At 41.2% G+C, this 23,573-nt stretch overlaps 1 protein-coding gene and 1 long non-coding RNA gene across 6 annotated transcripts in view; one reads left to right on the plus strand and one right to left on the minus strand.

The window, feature by feature from the left end:
- The window catches only part of kntc1 (kinetochore associated 1), a 98,357-nt gene that overhangs the window by 27,401 nt on the left and 47,383 nt on the right, over positions 1 to 23,573 (plus strand). For both annotated transcript variants that reach the window (XM_052591583.1, XM_052591584.1), the window contains exons 23-26: positions 3,800 to 3,895; positions 4,859 to 4,962; positions 5,257 to 5,359; positions 5,505 to 5,639. In XM_052591583.1, coding sequence (XP_052447543.1) covers positions 3,800 to 3,895; positions 4,859 to 4,962; positions 5,257 to 5,359; positions 5,505 to 5,639 — 438 coding nt within the window. The remainder of the gene's footprint in view (positions 1 to 3,799; positions 3,896 to 4,858; positions 4,963 to 5,256; positions 5,360 to 5,504; positions 5,640 to 23,573) is intronic.
- On the minus strand, positions 6,871 to 21,201 carry LOC127992404 (uncharacterized). 4 transcript variants are annotated; one of them, XR_008165468.1, is made up of 4 exons: positions 21,183 to 21,201; positions 13,780 to 13,813; positions 7,353 to 7,386; positions 6,871 to 6,920 (listed from the first exon to the last, which is right to left on the minus strand). It is a non-coding gene; the product is annotated as an uncharacterized LOC127992404 (long non-coding RNA). The 4 variants fall into 4 exon arrangements; XR_008165474.1 differs by lacking the exon at positions 7,353 to 7,386 and adding an exon at positions 11,876 to 11,909; XR_008165456.1 differs by lacking the exon at positions 21,183 to 21,201 and adding an exon at positions 16,800 to 16,818.

A 23,573-nucleotide genomic window follows, 5' to 3' on the forward strand; every position in this document is an offset into this window, starting at 1 on the left:
TTCTATCTATCTATCTTCTGACTGTTTCAATCTATCTATCTATCTATCTATCTATCTATCTTCTGACTGTATCTATCTATCTATCTATCTATCTATCTGTTTCTATCTATCTATCTATCTTCTGACTGTTTCTTTCTATCTATCTATCTTCTGACTGTTTCTATCTATCTATCTATCTATCTATCTATCTGTTTCTATCTATCTATCTATCTTCTGACTGTTTCTATCTATCTATCTATCTATCTATCTTCTGACTGTTTCTTTCTATCTATCTATCTTCTGACTGTTTCAATCTATCTATCTATCTATCTATCTATCTTCTGACTGTATCTATCTATCTATCTATCTATCTGTTTCTATCTATCTATCTATCTTCTGACTGTTTCTATCTATCTATCTATCTATCTTCTGACTGTTTCTATCTATCTATCTATCTATCTTCTGACTGTTTCTATCTATCTATCTATCTATCTATCTATCTATCTTCTGACTGTTTCTATCTATCTATCTATCTATCTGTTTCTATCTATCTATCTATCTATCTATCTTCTGACTGTTTCTATCTATCTATCTATCTATCTGTTTCTATCTATCTATCTATCTATCTATCTATCTTCTGACTGTTTCTATCTATCTATCTATCTGTTTCTATCTATCTATCTATCTATCTATCTTCTGACTGTTTCTATCTATCTATCTATCTTCTGACTGTATCTATCTATCTATCTATCTTCTGACTGTTTCTATCTATCTATCTATCTATCTTCTGACTGTATCTATCTATCTATCTATCTATCTATCTATCTATCTTCTGACTGTTTCTATCTATCTATCTATCTTCTGACTGTTTCTATCTATCTATCTATCTCAAACTAAAAACCGTCAAACTTAAAACTTTTTAAACTTCTTAAACTTTTCAAACTTTTCAAACTTTTTCAGACTTTCTGGTCAGGCTTTCTCAAGCCAACTTAAAGTTTGTCTTGACGAACTTTTTTATCTAGTTTAAATTAATCTCTTTATTTTACATATATATATTATAGGTGCTGGTCATATAATTAGAATATCATCAAAACGTATTTATTTATTTACAAAAATGTATTTACAAAATGTATTTCACTAATTCTATGCAAAAAGTGAAACTTGTATATTATATTCATTCATTACACACAGACTGATATATTTCAAATGTTTATTTAATTTTGATGATTATAACTGACAACTAAGGAAAATCCCAAATTCAGTATCTGAGGAAATTAGAATATTGTGAAAAGTTTCAATATTGAAGACACCTGGTGTCACCCTCTAATCAGCTAATTAACTCAAAACACCTGCAAAGCCTATAAAGGGGGGGGTGAAATGCTATTTCATGCATACTGAGTTTTTTACACTGTTAAAGAGTTGGATTCCCATGCTAAACATGGACAAAGTTTAAAAAATTAAGTTGTACGTTTGAAGGAGTATTTTTGTTCCCAAAATACTCCTTCCGGTTTGTCACAAGTTTCGGAAAGTTTTTTTCGAGTATGGCTCTGTGTGACGTTAGATGGAGCGGAATTTCCTTATATGGGTCCTGAGGCACTTCTGCCGGAAGAGCGCGCTCCCGTATAGCAGAGCACTGAGAGCACAACACACTTCACTGATCAGAGCGAGAGCGTCACGAAATGTCACAAAAGAAGTGTGTTTTTGGTTGCAATCCCAACGAAAAAGGGTCACGATCGTGTGTTGGAACCACAGGCGGTGAGTAAAACTGCTTAAAATATCTCTGCCTCCTTGTTAGTGCGTCCCCTCCCGTGCCGAGACCCGGGTTCGAGCCCCGCTCGGAGCGAGTCGTTGCTGCTGCTGCTCTCGTTCAATTTCAGCCTGGATCTGATTCTGGATCATAAATATATGCTGAATCTGACTGTTAGCCATGGTTTGTTTTGGATGATGGGTTTTCCCTCACGGTAATGTCAGAGCTTCCAAACGCTCTCAACGCAAAAGCCTATTCGCGCTCGTGATTCTTTAGCTCCGCCCACACGTCACGCCTCCAGCCGGTCGTGTTTTTCTGGGAAAAATCGGTACAGACTATCTTTCTCTTATGAATATAATAAAACTAAAGACTTTTTGGAGTTATGAAGGATGCAGTAATACTCTATAGGTACTCAAGATTAACAGTATATTGAGTGAAAACGAGCATTTCACCCCCCCTTTAAATGGTCTCTCAGTCTAGTTCTGTAGGCTACACAATCATGGGGAAGACTGCTGACTTAACAGTTGTCCAAAAGACAACCATTGACACCTTGTACAAGGAGGGCAAGACACAAAAGGTCACTGCAAAAGAGGCTGGCTGTTCACAGAGCTCTGTGTCCAAGCACATTAATAAAGAGGGGAAGGAAATGAAAAGATGTGGTAGAAAAAAAGTGTACAAGCAATAGAGATAACTGCACCCTGGAGAGGATTGTGAAACAAAACCCATTCAAAAATGTGGGGGAGATTCACAAAGAGTGGACTGCAGCTGGAGCCAGTGCTTCAAGAACCACTACACACAGACGTATGCAAGACATGGGTTTCATTCCTTGTGTCAAGACACTCTTGAACAACAGACAGCGTCAGAAGTGTCTCGCTTCAAAAGGACTGGACTGCTGCTGAGTGGTCCACAGTTATGTTCTCTGATGTTAATTTAGCATTTCCTCTGGATATCAGGGTCCCAGAGTCTGGAGGAAGAGAGGAGAGGCACACAATCCACGTTGCTTGAGTCCAGTGTAAAGTTTCCACAGTCAGTGATGGTTTTGGGTGCCATGTCATCTGCTGGTGTTGGGTCACTGTGTTTTCTGAGATCAAAGGTCAACGCAGCCGTATACCAGGAAGTTTTGGATCACTTCATGCTTCCTGCTGCTGACCAACTTTACGGAGATGCAGATTTCATTTTCCAGCAGGACTCTCACCTGCACACAGTGCCAAAGCTACCAGTACCTGGTTTAACCCTCCAGAGTCGATTAACGTGAATACACATTATGAGGCATTTTCTCCTGATAACCCCGAAAAGAACTTAAATTGCACTTTCAGTTTTGATCGTATAGATAAGAGCAATGCACACACGGACCAGTGTGACATCATATACCTCTGTAAATAAATAGATTTTAAATTCACGTCTCACACACCTCAGTGCCCTTTGAATGGAACATGTATGTTCACTTCGAACTGGAATCATGGGAGAATATCCTGTGATGTTGAATAGAACAAACATCTGAAGTGATCAGAGAAACATAGTAAATGTTCAGAGCAGGGACGTGAGGACTGGAATTAAGAACCACTGACCTACCCTTACAGTAGATTACTACAGTATTAATAGAGTAATCTGATTGGTCTCATTATTTGTTAGGACACTGGGACACACACATCACAGTATGATTAGGAGCGTAACACGTGCTTATTTCCCACATTAAACTGTCAAAATTAACCCAAGAATTTAACTCCGTTTTCCCAGTTCGAGTAAATGTATTTTTAGTAATTATGAATATATTAGTTACACTTTTTGATGTCACGGTTGCCATTAATAAGGTTATTAGTTTGGTATTAGTTCAAAACCATTTTTTGTCTTTTTCAGGTTAATATATAAGTCTGATAAACTCGTGTGCTAACATTAATTAAAGAAAGGCCAAACCCTTAGCATTGTGCTAGGAGTCTGAATGCACACATTATGCACTACATCAGCTGTGTGAGTGAGAGTCTGTCTCTTGGGACCAGGCCTTCTTTTAAACGATTTGTTATAAGTCTGATTTATTGTGTTATCAGTTCATGTTTTGATGCGTTTGCTTTCCAGGAGCTGCTAGACTGCTGCAGTTCTCAGATCACGTCTCTCTTCACTGAATGGGAGGCTAAAGCTGTGGCTGTGCTGCGCTGCATGACCGACACCAATGTGAGATCAGTGTTTCAGCTCAAACACACTAACAGTGCATTCATATAGAAGCTTTATTCATTCATAAATAGTGATGCCTCTGTACTCACTGTGTCAAAGACCAGAGATGACCCATCTATAATGAACCCTTCACCTGTCCTTTCTGATCCTGACTGAAACACGCTTCTCGTGGGATGGAGAGCTATCAGGACTTCTAAAAAAAATCATGAACTAAGAAATCAAATCTCCCTTGATCTTTGGACATGTCACAGATCAGTGCACTACAGAAACCTTGGCCACACTTTAACTATTAAACCATTAACTACATTCTCATTCACTGCTTATTAATAATTAGTAAGGTAGATCTTAAGTTTAGGTAAAGGGTATGATTAGGGATGCAGAATATGGTCATGTGGAAGAAATGCTTTATAAGTACTAATAAACAGCTAATATGTTATAAAAAGGCATGCTAATAAGCAACTGGTTAATAGTGAAAATAAGTCTCTAAACTAAAGTTTTACCAAAACGTCATGCAGGTTTCAGAACTCAAAAATATCTTGTTTGTTCATAGGCAGGGTTCCCACCACTGATCTATATCCCACGCATCTTGGAAAACCTGGAAAATGTAGAATGTCCTTGAAAATCTTGCCCTGAAAAAAAAAAAAGTGATTTCTGTTCTTTAGCCAAGAACGAATGGTTTACCACTGACTCAAAACCATTCATGTCAGAGAACTTAAAGGTTAAAAGTTATAATTTGCAGTCCAGACCTATTTAATGTTTAAAATCATTACTTTACTACCTTTAAATTCCACATTTTAACTTTGTCCTTTGTGTCTATGTGGACTTGTGTATGTTTCGTTGCAACAACACTGTTTTTCCTCTCGCTGACAGCAGTTTGAGAGACTGCGGTGACTTTACAGTAAACTCCTGTGTTTGAGCACCGTAGGCTCTGTTGGCTAAAGCTGGTGTTCTGCGGTGTTTCAGAAGGTGATGGATGCTGTGATTGAGATCATGTATAAGGCGGTGGTGCCCTGGAGCGAGACCATCGAGAAGCTTGTTCAGCAGCACCTGGAGAAGCAGCATCCCAAGTGAGTCTCTGTCCTCTTCATCACTGTTTAATGATCCTCAGTGAGGCTTCAGAGTCACACTAACACGGTCTACACGGTCTACAGAAGCTGACCTTTCTAAACAACACTTTGAATGATGGATTATTACATCGGTTTGATTATGCAGGAATAGAGGATTGTTTTAACACAATTTTCACTAAAGCTCAGCTGGACGTTTGTTCTGACTGAAATCATACCTGGATAAGACCTGGGAACTTTATTCAGTCTGCAGTTAGACTCTTCCTAACATGATTCATGAGTGCTTCACTTCTACAGACAGGAGCTGCTGAGAGAAGGCTACAGACTGATGGAAATAAAGAAGCTTCTCAGATGCTATGGCATCCGCAGTTTAGCCCTTTCTAACACCCGTGATATCATGGTGAGTTTGGCTTCTGCTTTAAATGTCTTATTATGTGTGTTATATTTAACAGTTGATCGTTCCATGAAGGTTTAGATCACAGATCTTTGTGTTACTCTCTGTTCCTGCAAGTGTCTGATATTTTACTGTGGTTTGCTTTGCTCAGATGCTTGTGAGGCACATCCTCAAGCAGGACCTGCCCACCTCCCTCCAGGACTCGCTGAAGTTAATCCAGGCCTACAAACTAAACCCAGCAGAGATCCATCATCTTCACTGCATCCATCTCATCCAGCACAACAAGGTAAAGAAAACATCCACGATAGTGTTTCCACAAGTTCAACTTTCCAGACGTTCTCACGATGCAAGCCTTCCAAGAAGACAGTCTGACTTCCTGAGCTTGCTATACTTCATACTTCAGCAAGATAAAAAGTGCTACAATTTGTTAAAATAGACATTTTAATGATTTAATAATAAGATTTAATAATTATTTCATAAGTTCGTAAGGAAGACATATGAACAGTACTTGTACTATAGAGTCACAAAACGACTAAAAAAATAAAGTTGTAATTAGGTGTAATAGAACAAGCCGTCTTCCTGAAATGATGCAAGGACCGTGAGCTACTTACATGTCCAGCTCAGAAAAACAGATCAGGGAACAAGGAACAAAGTCATTTTAAATCTAAAATTTTATCAGTTTGACCTGTAGGTGTTTTATCAGTTTAACCTGTAGGTGTTTGAGAGTGTTTGATCAGTTTGACCTGTAGGTGTTTGATCAGTTTGACCTGTAGGTGTTTGATCAGTTTGACCTGTAGGTGTTTGATCAGTTTGACCTGTAGGTGTTTGAGTGTGTTTGATCAGTTTGACCTTTAGGTGTTTGATCAGTTTGACCTGTTGGTGTTTGAGAGTGTTTGACCTGTTGGTGTTTGAGAGTGTTAGATCAGTTTGACCTGTAGGTGTTTGATCAGTTTGACCTGTAGGTGTTTGAGAGTGTTTGATCAGTTTGACCTTTAGGTGTCTGAGAGTGTTTGATCAGTTTGACCTGTAGGTGTTTGAGAGTGTTTGATCAGTTTGACCTGTAGGTGTCTGAGTGTGTTTGATCAGTTTGACCTGTAGGTGTCTGAGTGTGTTTGATCAGTTTGACCTGTAGGTGTCTGAGTGTGTTTGATCAGTTTGACCTGTAGGTGTCTGAGTGTGTTTGATCAGTTTGACCTGTAGGTGTCTGAGTGTGTTTGATCAGTTTGACCTGTTGGTGTTTGAGTGTGTTTGATCAGTTTGACCTGTTGGTGTTTGAGTGTGTTTGATCAGTTTGACCTGTAGGTGTCTGAGTGTGTTTGATCAGTTTGACCTGTAGGTGTCTGAGTGTGTTTGATCAGTTTGACCTGTAGGTGTCTGAGTGTGTTTGATCAGTTTGACCTGTAGGTGTCTGAGTGTGTTTGATCAGTTTGACCTGTAGGTGTCTGAGTGTGTTTGATCAGTTTGACCTGTAGGTGTTTGAGAGTGTTTGATCAGTTTGACCTGTAGGTGTTTGAGAGTGTTTGATCAGTTTGACCTGTAGGTGTTGAGAGTGTTTGATCAGTTTGACCTGTTGGTGTCTGAGAGTGTTTGATCAGTTTGACCTGTAGGTGTTTGATCAGTTTGACCTGTTGGTGTTCGAGTGTGTTTGATCAGTTTGACCTGTTGGTGTTTGAGTGTGTTTGATCAGTTTGACCTGTAGGTGTCTGAGTGTGTTTGATCAGTTTGACCTGTAGGTGTCTGAGTGTGTTTGATCAGTTTGACCTGTAGGTGTCTGAGTGTGTTTGATCAGTTTGACCTGTTGGTGTTTGAGTGTGTTTGATCAGTTTGACCTGTAGGTGTCTGAGTGTGTTTGATCAGTTTGACCTGTAGGTGTCTGAGTGTGTTTGATCAGTTTGACCTGTTGGTGTTTGAGTGTGTTTGATCAGTTTGACCTGTTGGTGTTTGAGTGTGTTTGATCAGTTTGACCTGTTGGTGTTTGAGAGTGTTTGATCAGTTTGACCTGTAGGTGTTTGAGTGTGTTTGATCAGTTTGACCTGTAGGTGTCTGAGTGTGTTTGATCAGTTTGACCTGTTGGTGTTTGAGAGTGTTTGATCAGTTTGACCTGTAGTTGTTTTCTCAGTTTGACCTGTAGGTGTTGAGAGTGTTTGATCAGTTTGACCTGTTGGTGTCTGAGAGTGTTTGATCAGTTTGACCTGTAGGTGTTTGATCAGTTTGACCTGTAGGTGTTTGAGAGTGTTCGATCAGTTTGACCTGTAGGTGTTTGAGAGTGTTTGATCAGTTTGACCTGTTGGTGTTTGAGAGTGTTTGATCAGTTTGACCTGTAGGTGTCTGAGTGTGTTTGATCAGTTTGACCTGTAGGTGTCTGAGTGTGTTTGATCAGTTTGACCTGTAGGTGTCTGAGTGTGTTTGATCAGTTTGACCTGTAGGTGTTTGAGAGTGTTTGATCAGTTTGACCTGTTGGTGTATGAGAGTGTTTGATCAGTTTGACCTGTAGGTGTTTGATCAGTTTGACCTGTAGGTGTTTGATCAGTTTGACCTGTAGGTGTTTGAGAGTGTTCGATCAGTTTGACCTGTAGGTGTCTGAGTGTGTTTGATCAGTTTGACCTGTAGGTGTCTGAGTGTGTTTGATCAGTTTGACCTGTAGGTGTTTGAGAGTGTTCGATCAGTTTGACCTGTAGGTGTTTGAGAGTGTTTGATCAGTTTGACCTGTTGGTGTTTGAGAGTGTTTGATCAGTTTGACCTGTAGGTGTTTGATCAGTTTGACCTGTAGGTGTTTGAGAGTGTTCGATCAGTTTGACCTGTAGGTGTCTGAGTGTGTTTGATCAGTTTGACCTGTAGGTGTCTGAGTGTGTTTGATCAGTTTGACCTGTAGGTGTCTGAGTGTGTTTGATCAGTTTGACCTGTAGGTGTCTGAGTGTGTTTGATCAGTTTGACCTGTTGGTGTTTGAGTGTGTTTGATCAGTTTGACCTGTTGGTGTTTGAGTGTGTTTGATCAGTTTGACCTGTAGGTGTCTGAGTGTGTTTGATCAGTTTGACCTGTAGGTGTCTGAGTGTGTTTGATCAGTTTGACCTGTAGGTGTCTGAGTGTGTTTGATCAGTTTGACCTGTTGGTGTTTGAGTGTGTTTGAACAGTTTGACCTGTAGGTGTCTGAGTGTGTTTGATCAGTTTGACCTGTAGGTGTCTGAGTGTGTTTGATCAGTTTGACCTGTTGGTGTTTGAGTGTGTTTGATGAGTTTGACCTGTTGGTGTTTGAGTGTGTTTGATCAGTTTGACCTGTAGGTGTCTGAGTGTGTTTGATCAGTTTGACCTGTAGGTGTCTGAGTGTGTTTGATCAGTTTGACCTGTTGGTGTTTGAGAGTGTTTGATCAGTTTGACCTGTAGTTGTTTTCTCAGTTTGACCTGTAGGTGTTGAGAGTGTTTGATCAGTTTGACCTGTTGGTGTCTGAGAGTGTTTGATCAGTTTGACCTGTAGGTGTTTGATCAGTTTGACCTGTAGGTGTTTGAGAGTGTTCGATCAGTTTGACCTGTAGGTGTTTGATCAGTTTGACCTGTAGGTGTTTGAGAGTGTTCGATCAGTTTGACCTGTAGGTGTTTGATCAGTTTGACCTGTTGGTGTTTGAGAGTGTTTGATCAGTTTGACCTGTAGTTGTTTTCTCAGTTTGACCTGTAGGTGTTGAGAGTGTTCGATCAGTTTGACCTGTAGGTGTTTGATCAGTTTGACCTGTTGGTGTTTGAGAGTGTTTGATCAGTTTGACCTGTAGTTGTTTTCTCAGTTTGACCAGTAGGTGTTGAGAGTGTTTGATCAGTTTGACCTGTTGGTGTTTGAGAGTGTTTGATCAGTTTGACCTGTAGGTGTTTGATCAGTTTGACCTGTAGGTGTTTGAGAGTGTTCGATCAGTTTGACCTGTTGGTGTTTGAGAGCGTTTGATCAGTTTGACCTGTAGGTGTTTGATCAGTTTGACCTGTAGGTGTCTGAGAGTGTTCAATCAGTTTGACCTGTAGGTGTCTGAGAGTGTTTGATCAGTTTGACCTGTAGGTGTCTGACAGTGTTTGATCAGTTTGACCTGTAGGTGTTTGATCAGTTTGACCTGTAGGTGTCTGAGAGTGTTTTATCAGTTTGACCTGTAGGTGTCTGAGAGTGTTTGATCAGTTTGACCTGTTGGTGTTTGATCAGTTTGACCTGTAGGTGTCTGAGAGTGTTTGATCAGTTTGACCTGTAGGTGTTTGAGAGTGTTTGATCTGTTTCACCTTTAGGTCTTTGAGAGTGTTTGATCAGTTTGACCTGTAGGTGTTTGATCAGTTTGACCTGTAGTTGTCTGAGAGTGTTTGACCTGTAGGTGTTTGATCAGTTTGACCTGTAGGTGTTCGAACAGTTTGACCTGTGGGTGTCTGAGAGTGTTTGATCAGTTTGACCTGTAGGTGTCTGAGAGTGTTTGATCAGTTTGACCTGTAGTTGTTTGATCAGTTTGACCTGTAGTTGTTTGATCAGTTTGACCTGTAGGTGTTTGATCAGTTTGACTTGTAGGTGTCTGAGAGTGTTTGATCAGTTTGACCTGTAGGTGTCTGAGAGTGTTTGATCAGTCTGACCTGTAGGTGTTTGATCAGTTTGACCTGTAGGTGTTTGATCAGTTTGACCTGTAGGTGTTTGAGAGTGTTCGATCAGTTTGACCTGTAGGTGTTTGAGAGCGTTTTATCAGTTTGACCTGTAGGTGTTTGAGAGTGTTTGATCAGTTTGACCTGTTGGTGTTTGAGAGTGTTCGATCAGTTTGACCTGTAGGTGTTTGATCACTTTGACCTGTAGGTGTCTGAGAGTGTTTGATCAGTTTGACCTGTAGGTGTTTGATCAGTTTGACCTGTAGGTGTTTGATCAGTTTGACCTGTAGGTGTTTGATCAGTTTGAGCTGTAGGTGTTTGAGAGTGTTTGATCAGTTTGACCTGTAGGTGTTTGAGAGTGTTTGATCAGTTTGACCTGTTGGTGTCTGAGTGTGTTTGATCAGTTTGACCTGTAGGATTTTTGATCACTTTGACCTGTAGGTGTCTGAGAGTGTTTGATCAGTTTGACCTGTAGGTGTTTGATCAGTTTGACCTGTAGGTGTCTGAGAGTGTTTGATCAGTTTGACCTGTAGGTGTTTGAGAGTGTTTGATCAGTTTGACCTGTTGGTGTCTGAGAGTGTTTGATCAGTTTGACCTGTAGGATTTTTGATCACTTTGACCTGTAGGTGTCTGAGAGTGTTTGATCAGTTTGACCTGTAGGTGTTTGATCACTTTGACCTGTAGGTGTCTGAGAGTGTTTGATCAGTTTGACCTGTAGGTGTTTGAGAGTGTTTGATCAGTTTGACCTGTTGGTGTCTGAGAGTGTTTGATCAGTTTGACCTGTAGGATTTTTGATCACTTTGACCTGTAGGTGTCTGAGAGTGTTTGATCAGTTTGACCTGTAGGTGTTTTATCAGTTTGACCTGTAGGTGTTTGATCAGTTTGAGCTTTAGGTGTTGAGAGTGTTTGATCAGTTTGACCTGTTGGTGTCTGAGAGTGTTTGATCAGTTTGACCTGTAGGTGTTTGATCAGTTTGACCTGTAGGTGTTTGATCAGTTTGACCTGTAGGTGTTTGAGAGTGTTTGATCAGTTTGACCTGTAGGTGTTTGAGAGTGTTTTATCAGTTTGAGCTTTAGGTGTCTGAGAGTGTTCGATCAGTTTGACCTGTAGGTGTTTGAGAGTGTTTTATCAGTTTGAGCTGTAGGTGTTTGATCAGTTTGACCTGTAGGTGTTTGATCAGTTTGAGCTGTAGGTGTTTGAGAGTGTTTGATCAGTTTGACCTGTAGGTGTTTGAGAGTGTTTTATCAGTTTGAGCTGTAGGTGTCTGAGAGTGTTTGATCAGTTTGACCTGTTGGTGTCTGAGAGTGTTTGATCAGTTTGACCTGTAGGTGTTTGATCAGTTTGAGCTGTAGGTGTTTGAGAGTGTTTGATCAGTTTGACCTGTTGGTGTCTGAGAGTGTTTGATCAGTTTGACCTGTAGGTGTTTGAGAGTGTTTTATCAGTTTGAGCTGTAGGTGTTTGATCAGTTTGACCTGTAGGTGTTTGATCAGTTTGAGCTGTAGGTGTTTGAGAGTGTTTGATCAGTTTGACCTGTAGGTGTTTGAGAGTGTTTTATCAGTTTGAGCTGTAGGTGTCTGAGAGTGTTTGATCAGTTTGACCTGTTGGTGTCTGAGAGTGTTTGATCAGTTTGACCTGTAGGTGTTTGATCAGTTTGAGCTGTAGGTGTTTGAGAGTGTTTGATCAGTTTGACCTGTTGGTGTCTGAGAGTGTTTGATCAGTTTGACCTGTTGGTGTTTGAGTGTGTTTGATCAGTTTGACCTGTAGGTGTCTGAGTGTGTTTGATCAGTTTGACCTGTAGGTGTCTGAGTGTGTTTGATCAGTTTGACCTGTTGGTGTTTGAGTGTGTTTGATCAGTTTGACCTGTTGGTGTTTGAGTGTGTTTGATCAGTTTGACCTGTTGGTGTTTGAGAGTGTTTGATCAGTTTGACCTGTAGGTGTTTGAGTGTGTTTGATCAGTTTGACCTGTAGGTGTCTGAGTGTGTTTGATCAGTTTGACCTGTTGGTGTTTGAGAGTGTTTGATCAGTTTGACCTGTAGTTGTTTTCTCAGTTTGACCTGTAGGTGTTGAGAGTGTTTGATCAGTTTGACCTGTTGGTGTCTGAGAGTGTTTGATCAGTTTGACCTGTAGGTGTTTGATCAGTTTGACCTGTAGGTGTTTGAGAGTGTTCGATCAGTTTGACCTGTAGGTGTTTGATCAGTTTGACCTGTAGGTGTTTGAGAGTGTTCGATCAGTTTGACCTGTAGGTGTTTGATCAGTTTGACCTGTTGGTGTTTGAGAGTGTTTGATCAGTTTGACCTGTAGTTGTTTTCTCAGTTTGACCTGTAGGTGTTGAGAGTGTTCGATCAGTTTGACCTGTAGGTGTTTGATCAGTTTGACCTGTTGGTGTTTGAGAGTGTTTGATCAGTTTGACCTGTAGTTGTTTTCTCAGTTTGACCTGTAGGTGTTGAGAGTGTTTGATCAGTTTGACCTGTTGGTGTTTGAGAGTGTTTGATCAGTTTGACCTGTAGGTGTTTGATCAGTTTGACCTGTAGGTGTTTGAGAGTGTTCGATCAGTTTGACCTGTTGTTGTTTGAGAGCGTTTGATCAGTTTGACCTGTAGGTGTTTGATCAGTTTGACCTGTAGGTGTCTGAGAGTGTTCAATCAGTTTGACCTGTAGGTGTCTGAGAGTGTTTGATCAGTTTGACCTGTAGGTGTCTGACAGTGTTTGATCAGTTTGACCTGTAGGTGTTTGATCAGTTTGACCTGTAGGTGTCTGAGAGTGTTTGATCAGTTTGACCTGTAGGTGTCTGAGAGTGTTTGATCAGTTTGACCTGTAGGTGTCTGACAGTGTTTGATCAGTTTGACCTGTAGGTGTTTGATCAGTTTGACCTGTAGGTGTCTGAGAGTGTTTTATCAGTTTGACCTGTAGGTGTCTGAGAGTGTTTGATCAGTTTGACCTGTTGGTGTTTGATCAGTTTGACCTGTAGGTGTCTGAGAGTGTTTGATCAGTTTGACCTGTAGGTGTTTGAGAGTGTTTGATCTGTTTCACCTTTAGGTCTTTGAGAGTGTTTGATCAGTTTGACCTGTAGGTGTTTGATCAGTTTGACCTGTAGTTGTCTGAGAGTGTTTGACCTGTAGGTGTTTGATCAGTTTGACCTGTAGGTGTTCGAACAGTTTGACCTGTGGGTGTCTGAGAGTGTTTGATCAGTTTGACCTGTAGGTGTCTGAGAGTGTTTGATCAGTTTGACCTGTAGTTGTTTGATCAGTTTGACCTGTAGTTGTTTGATCAGTTTGACCTGTAGGTGTTTGATCAGTTTGACTTGTAGGTGTCTGAGAGTGTTTGATCAGTTTGACCTGTAGGTGTCTGAGAGTGTTTGATCAGTCTGACCTGTAGGTGTTTGATCAGTTTGACCTGTAGGTGTTTGATCAGTTTGACCTGTAGGTGTTTGAGAGTGTTCGATCAGTTTGACCTGTAGGTGTTTGAGAGCGTTTTATCAGTTTGACCTGTAGGTGTTTGAGAGTGTTTGATCAGTTTGACCTGTTGGTGTTTGAGAGTGTTCGATCAGTTTGACCTGTAGGTGTTTGATCACTTTGACCTGTAGGTGTCTGAGAGTGTTTGATCAGTTTGACCTGTAGGTGTTTGATCAGTTTGACCTGTAGGTGTTTGATCAGTTTGACCTGTAGGTGTTTGATCAGTTTGAGCTGTAGGTGTTTGAGAGTGTTTGATCAGTTTGACCTGTAGGTGTTTGATCAGTTTGACCTGTAGGTGTTTGATCAGTTTGAGCTGTAGGTGTTTGAGAGTGTTTGATCAGTTTGACCTGTAGGTGTTTGAGAGTGTTTGATCAGTTTGACCTGTTGGTGTCTGAGTGTGTTTGATCAGTTTGACCTGTAGGATTTTTGATCACTTTGACCTGTAGGTGTCTGAGAGTGTTTGATCAGTTTGACCTGTAGGTGTTTGATCAGTTTGACCTGTAGGTGTCTGAGAGTGTTTGATCAGTTTGACCTGTAGGTGTTTGAGAGTGTTTGATCAGTTTGACCTGTTGGTGTCTGAGAGTGTTTGATCAGTTTGACCTGTAGGATTTTTGATCACTTTGACCTGTAGGTGTCTGAGAGTGTTTGATCAGTTTGACCTGTAGGTGTTTGATCACTTTGACCTGTAGGTGTCTGAGAGTGTTTGATCAGTTTGACCTGTAGGTGTTTGAGAGTGTTTGATCAGTTTGACCTGTTGGTGTCTGAGAGTGTTTGATCAGTTTGACCTGTAGGATTTTTGATCACTTTGACCTGTAGGTGTCTGAGAGTGTTTGATCAGTTTGACCTGTAGGTGTTTTATCAGTTTGACCTGTAGGTGTTTGATCAGTTTGAGCTTTAGGTGTTGAGAGTGTTTGATCAGTTTGACCTGTTGGTGTCTGAGAGTGTTTGATCAGTTTGACCTGTAGGTGTTTGATCAGTTTGACCTGTAGGTGTTTGATCAGTTTGACCTGTAGGTGTTTGAGAGTGTTTGATCAGTTTGACCTGTAGGTGTTTGAGAGTGTTTTATCAGTTTGAGCTTTAGGTGTCTGAGAGTGTTCGATCAGTTTGACCTGTAGGTGTTTGAGAGTGTTTTATCAGTTTGAGCTGTAGGTGTTTGATCAGTTTGACCTGTAGGTGTTTGATCAGTTTGAGCTGTAGGTGTTTGAGAGTGTTTGATCAGTTTGACCTGTAGGTGTTTGAGAGTGTTTTATCAGTTTGAGCTGTAGGTGTCTGAGAGTGTTTGATCAGTTTGACCTGTTGGTGTCTGAGAGTGTTTGATCAGTTTGACCTGTAGGTGTTTGATCAGTTTGAGCTGTAGGTGTTTGAGAGTGTTTGATCAGTTTGACCTGTTGGTGTCTGAGAGTGTTTGATCAGTTTGACCTGTTGGTGTTTGAGTGTGTTTGATCAGTTTGACCTGTAGGTGTCTGAGTGTGTTTGATCAGTTTGACCTGTAGGTGTCTGAGTGTGTTTGATCAGTTTGACCTGTTGGTGTTTGAGTGTGTTTGATCAGTTTGACCTGTTGGTGTTTGAGTGTGTTTGATCAGTTTGACCTGTTGGTGTTTGAGAGTGTTTGATCAGTTTGACCTGTAGGTGTTTGAGTGTGTTTGATCAGTTTGACCTGTAGGTGTCTGAGTGTGTTTGATCAGTTTGACCTGTTGGTGTTTGAGAGTGTTTGATCAGTTTGACCTGTAGTTGTTTTCTCAGTTTGACCTGTAGGTGTTGAGAGTGTTTGATCAGTTTGACCTGTTGGTGTCTGAGAGTGTTTGATCAGTTTGACCTGTAGGTGTTTGATCAGTTTGACCTGTAGGTGTTTGAGAGTGTTCGATCAGTTTGACCTGTAGGTGTTTGATCAGTTTGACCTGTAGGTGTTTGAGAGTGTTCGATCAGTTTGACCTGTAGGTGTTTGATCAGTTTGACCTGTTGGTGTTTGAGAGTGTTTGATCAGTTTGACCTGTAGTTGTTTTCTCAGTTTGACCTGTAGGTGTTGAGAGTGTTCGATCAGTTTGACCTGTAGGTGTTTGATCAGTTTGACCTGTTGGTGTTTGAGAGTGTTTGATCAGTTTGACCTGTAGTTGTTTTCTCAGTTTGACCTGTAGGTGTTGAGAGTGTTTGATCAGTTTGACCTGTTGGTGTTTGAGAGTGTTTGATCAGTTTGACCTGTAGGTGTTTGATCAGTTTGACCTGTAGGTGTTTGAGAGTGTTCGATCAGTTTGACCTGTTGTTGTTTGAGAGCGTTTGATCAGTTTGACCTGTAGGTGTTTGATCAGTTTGACCTGTAGGTGTCTGAGAGTGTTCAATCAGTTTGACCTGTAGGTGTCTGAGAGTGTTTGATCAGTTTGACCTGTAGGTGTCTGACAGTGTTTGATCAGTTTGACCTGTAGGTGTTTGATCAGTTTGACCTGTAGGTGTCTGAGAGTGTTTTATCAGTTTGACCTGTAGGTGTCTGAGAGTGTTTGATCAGTTTGACCTGTTGGTGTTTGATCAGTTTGACCTGTAGGTGTCTGAGAGTGTTTGATCAGTTTGACCTGTAGGTGTTTGAGAGTGTTTGATCTGTTTCACCTTTAGGTCTTTGAGAGTGTTTGATCAGTTTGACCTGTAGGTGTTTGATCAGTTTGACCTGTAGTTGTCTGAGAGTGTTTGACCTGTAGGTGTTTGATCAGTTTGACCTGTAGGTGTTCGAACAGTTTGACCTGTGGGTGTCTGAGAGTGTTTGATCAGTTTGACCTGTAGGTGTCTGAGAGTGTTTGATCAGTTTGACCTGTAGTTGTTTGATCAGTTTGACCTGTAGTTGTTTGATCAGTTTGACCTGTAGGTGTTTGATCAGTTTGACTTGTAGGTGTCTGAGAGTGTTTGATCAGTTTGACCTGTAGGTGTCTGAGAGTGTTTGATCAGTCTGACCTGTAGGTGTTTGATCAGTTTGACCTGTAGGTGTTTGATCAGTTTGACCTGTAGGTGTTTGAGAGTGTTCGATCAGTTTGACCTGTAGGTGTTTGAGAGCGTTTTATCAGTTTGACCTGTAGGTGTTTGAGAGTGTTTGATCAGTTTGACCTGTTGGTGTTTGAGAGTGTTCGATCAGTTTGACCTGTAGGTGTTTGATCACTTTGACCTGTAGGTGTCTGAGAGTGTTTGATCAGTTTGACCTGTAGGTGTTTGATCAGTTTGACCTGTAGGTGTTTGATCAGTTTGACCTGTAGGTGTTTGATCAGTTTGAGCTGTAGGTGTTTGAGAGTGTTTGATCAGTTTGACCTGTAGGTGTTTGATCAGTTTGACCTGTAGGTGTTTGATCAGTTTGAGCTGTAGGTGTTTGAGAGTGTTTGATCAGTTTGACCTGTAGGTGTTTGAGAGTGTTTGATCAGTTTGACCTGTTGGTGTCTGAGTGTGTTTGATCAGTTTGACCTGTAGGATTTTTGATCACTTTGACCTGTAGGTGTCTGAGAGTGTTTGATCAGTTTGACCTGTAGGTGTTTGATCAGTTTGACCTGTAGGTGTCTGAGAGTGTTTGATCAGTTTGACCTGTAGGTGTTTGAGAGTGTTTGATCAGTTTGACCTGTTGGTGTCTGAGAGTGTTTGATCAGTTTGACCTGTAGGATTTTTGATCACTTTGACCTGTAGGTGTCTGAGAGTGATCAGTTTGACCTGTAGGTGTTTGATCACTTTGACCTGTAGGTGTCTGAGAGTGTTTGATCAGTTTGACCTGTAGGTGTTTGAGAGTGTTTGATCAGTTTGACCTGTTGGTGTCTGAGAGTGTTTGATCAGTTTGACCTGTAGGATTTTTGATCACTTTGACCTGTAGGTGTCTGAGAGTGTTTGATCAGTTTGACCTGTAGGTGTTTTATCAGTTTGACCTGTAGGTGTTTGATCAGTTTGAGCTTTAGGTGTTGAGAGTGTTTGATCAGTTTGACCTGTTGGTGTCTGAGAGTGTTTGATCAGTTTGACCTGTAGGTGTTTGATCAGTTTGACCTGTAGGTGTTTGATCAGTTTGACCTGTAGGTGTTTGAGAGTGTTTGATCAGTTTGACCTGTAGGTGTTTGAGAGTGTTTTATCAGTTTGAGCTTTAGGTGTCTGAGAGTGTTCGATCAGTTTGACCTGTAGGTGTTTGAGAGTGTTTTATCAGTTTGAGCTGTAGGTGTTTGATCAGTTTGACCTGTAGGTGTTTGATCAGTTTGAGCTGTAGGTGTTTGAGAGTGTTTGATCAGTTTGACCTGTAGGTGTTTGAGAGTGTTTTATCAGTTTGAGCTGTAGGTGTCTGAGAGTGTTTGATCAGTTTGACCTGTTGGTGTCTGAGAGTGTTTGATCAGTTTGACCTGTAGGTGTTTGATCAGTTTGAGCTGTAGGTGTTTGAGAGTGTTTGATCAGTTTGACCTGTTGGTGTCTGAGAGTGTTTGATCAGTTTGACCTGTTGGTGTTTGAGTGTGTTTGATCAGTTTGACCTGTAGGTGTCTGAGTGTGTTTGATCAGTTTGACCTGTAGGTGTCTGAGTGTGTTTGATCAGTTTGACCTGTTGGTGTTTGAGTGTGTTTGATCAGTTTGACCTGTTGGTGTTTGAGTGTGTTTGATCAGTTTGACCTGTTGGTGTTTGAGAGTGTTTGATCAGTTTGACCTGTAGGTGTTTGAGTGTGTTTGATCAGTTTGACCTGTAGGTGTCTGAGTGTGTTTGATCAGTTTGACCTGTTGGTGTTTGAGAGTGTTTGATCAGTTTGACCTGTAGTTGTTTTCTCAGTTTGACCTGTAGGTGTTGAGAGTGTTTGATCAGTTTGACCTGTTGGTGTCTGAGAGTGTTTGATCAGTTTGACCTGTAGGTGTTTGATCAGTTTGACCTGTAGGTGTTTGAGAGTGTTCGATCAGTTTGACCTGTAGGTGTTTGAGAGTGTTTGATCAGTTTGACCTGTTGGTGTTTGAGAGTGTTTGATCAGTTTGACCTGTAGGTGTCTGAGTGTGTTTGATCAGTTTGACCTGTAGGTGTCTGAGTGTGTTTGATCAGTTTGACCTGTAGGTGTCTGAGAGTGTTTGATCAGTTTGACCTGTTGGTGTTTGAGAGTGTTTGATCAGTTTGACCTGTAGGTGTTTGATCAGTTTGACCTGTAGGTGTTTGATCAGTTTGACCTGTAGGTGTTTGAGAGTGTTCGATCAGTTTGACCTGTAGGTGTCTGAGTGTGTTTGATCAGTTTGACCTGTAGGTGTCTGAGTGTGTTTGATCAGTTTGACCTGTAGGTGTTTGAGAGTGTTCGATCAGTTTGACCTGTAGGTGTTTGAGAGTGTTTGATCAGTTTGACCTGTTGGTGTTTGAGAGTGTTTGATCAGTTTGACCTGTAGGTGTTTGATCAGTTTGACCTGTAGGTGTTTGAGAGTGTTCGATCAGTTTGACCTGTAGGTGTCTGAGTGTGTTTGATCAGTTTGACCTGTAGGTGTCTGAGTGTGTTTGATCAGTTTGACCTGTAGGTGTCTGAGTGTGTTTGATCAGTTTGACCTGTAGGTGTCTGAGTGTGTTTGATCAGTTTGACCTGTTGGTGTTTGAGTGTGTTTGATCAGTTTGACCTGTTGGTGTTTGAGTGTGTTTGATCAGTTTGACCTGTAGGTGTCTGAGTGTGTTTGATCAGTTTGACCTGTAGGTGTCTGAGTGTGTTTGATCAGTTTGACCTGTAGGTGTCTGAGTGTGTTTGATCAGTTTGACCTGTTGGTGTTTGAGTGTGTTTGATCAGTTTGACCTGTAGGTGTCTGAGTGTGTTTGATCAGTTTGACCTGTAGGTGTCTGAGTGTGTTTGATCAGTTTGACCTGTTGGTGTTTGAGTGTGTTTGATCAGTTTGACCTGTTGGTGTTTGAGTGTGTTTGATCAGTTTGACCTGTAGGTGTCTGAGTGTGTTTGATCAGTTTGACCTGTAGGTGTCTGAGTGTGTTTGATCAGTTTGACCTGTTGGTGTTTGAGAGTGTTTGATCAGTTTGACCTGTAGTTGTTTTCTCAGTTTGACCTGTAGGTGTTGAGAGTGTTTGATCAGTTTGACCTGTTGGTGTCTGAGAGTGTTTGATCAGTTTGACCTGTAGGTGTTTGATCAGTTTGACCTGTAGGTGTTTGAGAGTGTTCGATCAGTTTGACCTGTAGGTGTTTGATCAGTTTGACCTGTAGGTGTTTGAGAGTGTTCGATCAGTTTGACCTGTAGGTGTTTGATCAGTTTGACCTGTTGGTGTTTGAGAGTGTTTGATCAGTTTGACCTGTAGTTGTTTTCTCAGTTTGACCTGTAGGTGTTGAGAGTGTTCGATCAGTTTGACCTGTAGGTGTTTGATCAGTTTGACCTGTTGGTGTTTGAGAGTGTTTGATCAGTTTGACCTGTAGTTGTTTTCTCAGTTTGACCTGTAGGTGTTGAGAGTGTTTGATCAGTTTGACCTGTTGGTGTTTGAGAGTGTTTGATCAGTTTGACCTGTAGGTGTTTGATCAGTTTGACCTGTAGGTGTTTGAGAGTGTTCGATCAGTTTGACCTGTTGGTGTTTGAGAGCGTTTGATCAGTTTGACCTGTAGGTGTTTGATCAGTTTGACCTGTAGGTGTCTGAGAGTGTTCAATCAGTTTGACCTGTAGGTGTCTGAGAGTGTTTGATCAGTTTGACCTGTAGGTGTCTGACAGTGTTTGATCAGTTTGACCTGTAGGTGTTTGATCAGTTTGACCTGTAGGTGTCTGAGAGTGTTTTATCAGTTTGACCTGTAGGTGTCTGAGAGTGTTTGATCAGTTTGACCTGTTGGTGTTTGATCAGTTTGACCTGTAGGTGTCTGAGAGTGTTTTATCAGTTTGACCTGTAGGTGTCTGAGAGTGTTTGATCAGTTTGACCTGTAGGTGTTTGAGAGTGTGTGATCAGTTTGACCTGTAGGTGTCTGAGAGTGTTTGATCAGTTTGACCTGTAGGTGTCTGAGAGTGTTTGATCAGTTTGACCTGTAGGTGTTTGAGAGTGTTTGATCTGTTTCACCTTTAGGTCTTTGAGAGTGTTTGATCAGTTTGACCTGTAGGTGTTTGATCAGTTTGACCTGTAGTTGTCTGAGAGTGTTTGACCTGTAGGTGTTTGATCAGTTTGACCTGTAGGTGTTCGAACAGTTTGACCTGTGGGTGTCTGAGAGTGTTTGATCAGTTTGACCTGTAGTTGTTTGATCAGTTTGACCTGTAGTTGTTTGATCAGTTTGACCTGTAGTTGTTTGATCAGTTTGACCTGTAGGTGTTTGATCAGTTTGACTTGTAGGTGTCTGAGAGTGTTTGATCAGTTTGACCTGTAGGTGTCTGAGAGTGTTTGATCAGTCTGACCTGTAGGTGTTTGATCAGTTTGACCTGTAGGTGTTTGATCAGTTTGACCTGTAGGTGTTTGAGAGTGTTCGATCAGTTTGACCTGTAGGTGTTTGAGAGCGTTTTATCAGTTTGACCTGTAGGTGTTTGAGAGTGTTTGATCAGTTTGACCTGTTGGTGTTTGAGAGTGTTCGATCAGTTTGACCTGTAGGTGTTTGATCACTTTGACCTGTAGGTGTCTGAGAGTGTTTGATCAGTTTGACCTGTAGGTGTTTGATCAGTTTGACCTGTAGGTGTTTGATCAGTTTGACCTGTAGGTGTTTGATCAGTTTGAGCTGTAGGTGTTTGAGAGTGTTTGATCAGTTTGACCTGTAGGTGTTTGATCAGTTTGACCTGTAGGTGTTTGATCAGTTTGAGCTGTAGGTGTTTGAGAGTGTTTGATCAGTTTGACCTGTAGGTGTTTGAGAGTGTTTGATCAGTTTGACCTGTTGGTGTCTGAGTGTGTTTGATCAGTTTGACCTGTAGGATTTTTGATCACTTTGACCTGTAGGTGTCTGAAAGTGTTTGATCAGTTTGACCTGTAGGTGTCTGAGAGTGTTTGATCAGTTTGACCTGTAGGTGTTTGATCAGTTTGACCTGTAGGTGTTTGATCAGTTTGACCTGTAGGTGTTTGATCAGTTTGAGCTGTAGGTGTTTGAGAGTGTTTGATCAGTTTGACCTGTAGGTGTTTGATCAGTTTGACCTGTAGGTGTTTGATCAGTTTGACCTGTAGGTGTTTGATCAGTTTGACCTGTAGGTGTTTGATCAGTTTGAGCTGTAGGTGTCTGAGAGTGTTTGATCAGTTTGACCTGTAGGTGTTTGATCAGTTTGAGCTGTAGGTGTTTGAGAGTGTTTCATCAGTTTGACCTGTTGGTGTCTGAGAGTGTTTGATCAGTTTGACCTGTAGGATTTTTGATCACTTTGACCTGTAGGTGTCTGAGAGTGTTTGATCAGTTTGACCTGTAGGTGTTTGATCAGTTTGACCTGTAGGTGTCTGAGAGTGTTTGATCAGTTTGACCTGTAGGTGTTTGATCAGTTTGACCTGTTGGTGTCTGAGAGTGTTTGATCAGTTTGACCTGTAGGATTTTTGATCACTTTGACCTGTAGGTGTCTGAGAGTGTTTGATCAGTTTGACCTGTAGGTGTTTGATCACTTTGACCTGTAGGTGTCTGAGAGTGTTTGATCAGTTTGACCTGTAGGTGTTTGAGAGTGTTTGATCAGTTTGACCTGTTGGTGTCTGAGAGTGTTTGATCAGTTTGACCTGTAGGATTTTTGATCACTTTGACCTGTAGGTGTCTGAGAGTGTTTGATCAGTTTGACCTGTAGGTGTTTTATCAGTTTGACCTGTAGGTGTTTGATCAGTTTGAGCTTTAGGTGTTGAGAGTGTTTGATCAGTTTGACCTGTTGGTGTCTGAGAGTGTTTGATCAGTTTGACCTGTAGGTGTTTGATCAGTTTGACCTGTAGGTGTTTGATCAGTTTGACCTGTAGGTGTTTGAGCTGTAGGTGTTTGATCAGTTTGACCTGTAGGTGTTTGATCAGTTTGAGCTTTAGGTGTCTGAGAGTGTTCGATCAGTTTGACCTGTAGGTGTTTGAGAGTGTTTTATCAGTTTGAGCTGTAGGTGTTTGATCAGTTTGACCTGTAGGTGTTTGATCAGTTTGAGCTGTAGGTGTTTGAGAGTGTTTGATCAGTTTGACCTGTAGGTGTTTGAGAGTGTTTTATCAGTTTGAGCTGTAGGTGTCTGAGAGTGTTTGATCAGTTTGACCTGTTGGTGTCTGAGAGTGTTTGATCAGTTTGACCTGTAGGTGTTTGATCAGTTTGAGCTGTAGGTGTTTGAGAGTGTTTGATCAGTTTGACCTGTTGGTGTCTGAGAGTGTTTGATCAGTTTGACCTGTTGGTGTCTGAGAGTGTTTGATCAGTTTGACCTGTTGGTGTCTGAGAGTGTTTGATCAGTTTGACCTGTAGGTGTTTGAGAGTGTTTGATCAGTTTGACCTGTTGGTGTCTGAGAGTGTTTGATCAGTTTGACCTGTTGGTGTCTGAGAGTGTTTGATCAGTTTGACCTGTTGGTGTCTGAGAGTGTTTGATCAGTTTGACCTGTTGGTGTCTGAGAGTGTTTGATCAGTTTGACCTGTTGGTGTCTGAGAGTGTTTGATCAGTTTGACCTGTAGGTGTTTGAGAGTGTTTGATCAGTTTGACCTGTTGGTGTCTGAGAGTGTTTGATCAGTTTGACCTGTAGGATTTTTGATCACTTTGACCTGTAGGTGTCTGAGAGTGTTTGATCAGTTTGACCTGTAGGTGTTTTATCAGTTTGACCTGTAGGTGTTTGATCAGTTTGAGCTTTAGGTGTTGAGAGTGTTTGATCAGTTTGACCTGTTGGTGTCTGAGAGTGTTTGATCAGTTTGACCTGTAGGTGTTTGATCAGTTTGACCTGTAGGTGTTTGATCAGTTTGACCTGTAGGTGTTTGAGAGTGTTTGATCAGTTTGACCTGTAGGTGTTTGAGAGTGTTTTATCAGTTTGAGCTGTAGGTGTCTGAGAGTGTTCGATCAGTTTGACCTGTAGGTGTTTGAGAGTGTTTTATCAGTTTGAGCTGTAGGTGTTTGATCAGTTTGACCTGTAGGTGTTTGATCAGTTTGAGCTGTAGGTGTTTGAGAGTGTTTGATCAGTTTGACATGTAGGTGTTTGAGAGTGTTTTATCAGTTTGAGCTGTAGGTGTCTGAGAGTGTTTGATCAGTTTGACCTGTTGGTGTCTGAGAGTGTTTGATCAGTTTGACCTGTAGGTGTTTGATCAGTTTGACCTGTAGGTGTTTGAGAGTGTTTGATCAGTTTGACCTGTAGG

Source organism: Carassius gibelio, chromosome A5 (genome assembly GCF_023724105.1).
Source record: "Carassius gibelio isolate Cgi1373 ecotype wild population from Czech Republic chromosome A5, carGib1.2-hapl.c, whole genome shotgun sequence".
Classification (NCBI taxonomy): domain Eukaryota; kingdom Metazoa; phylum Chordata; class Actinopteri; order Cypriniformes; family Cyprinidae; genus Carassius; species Carassius gibelio.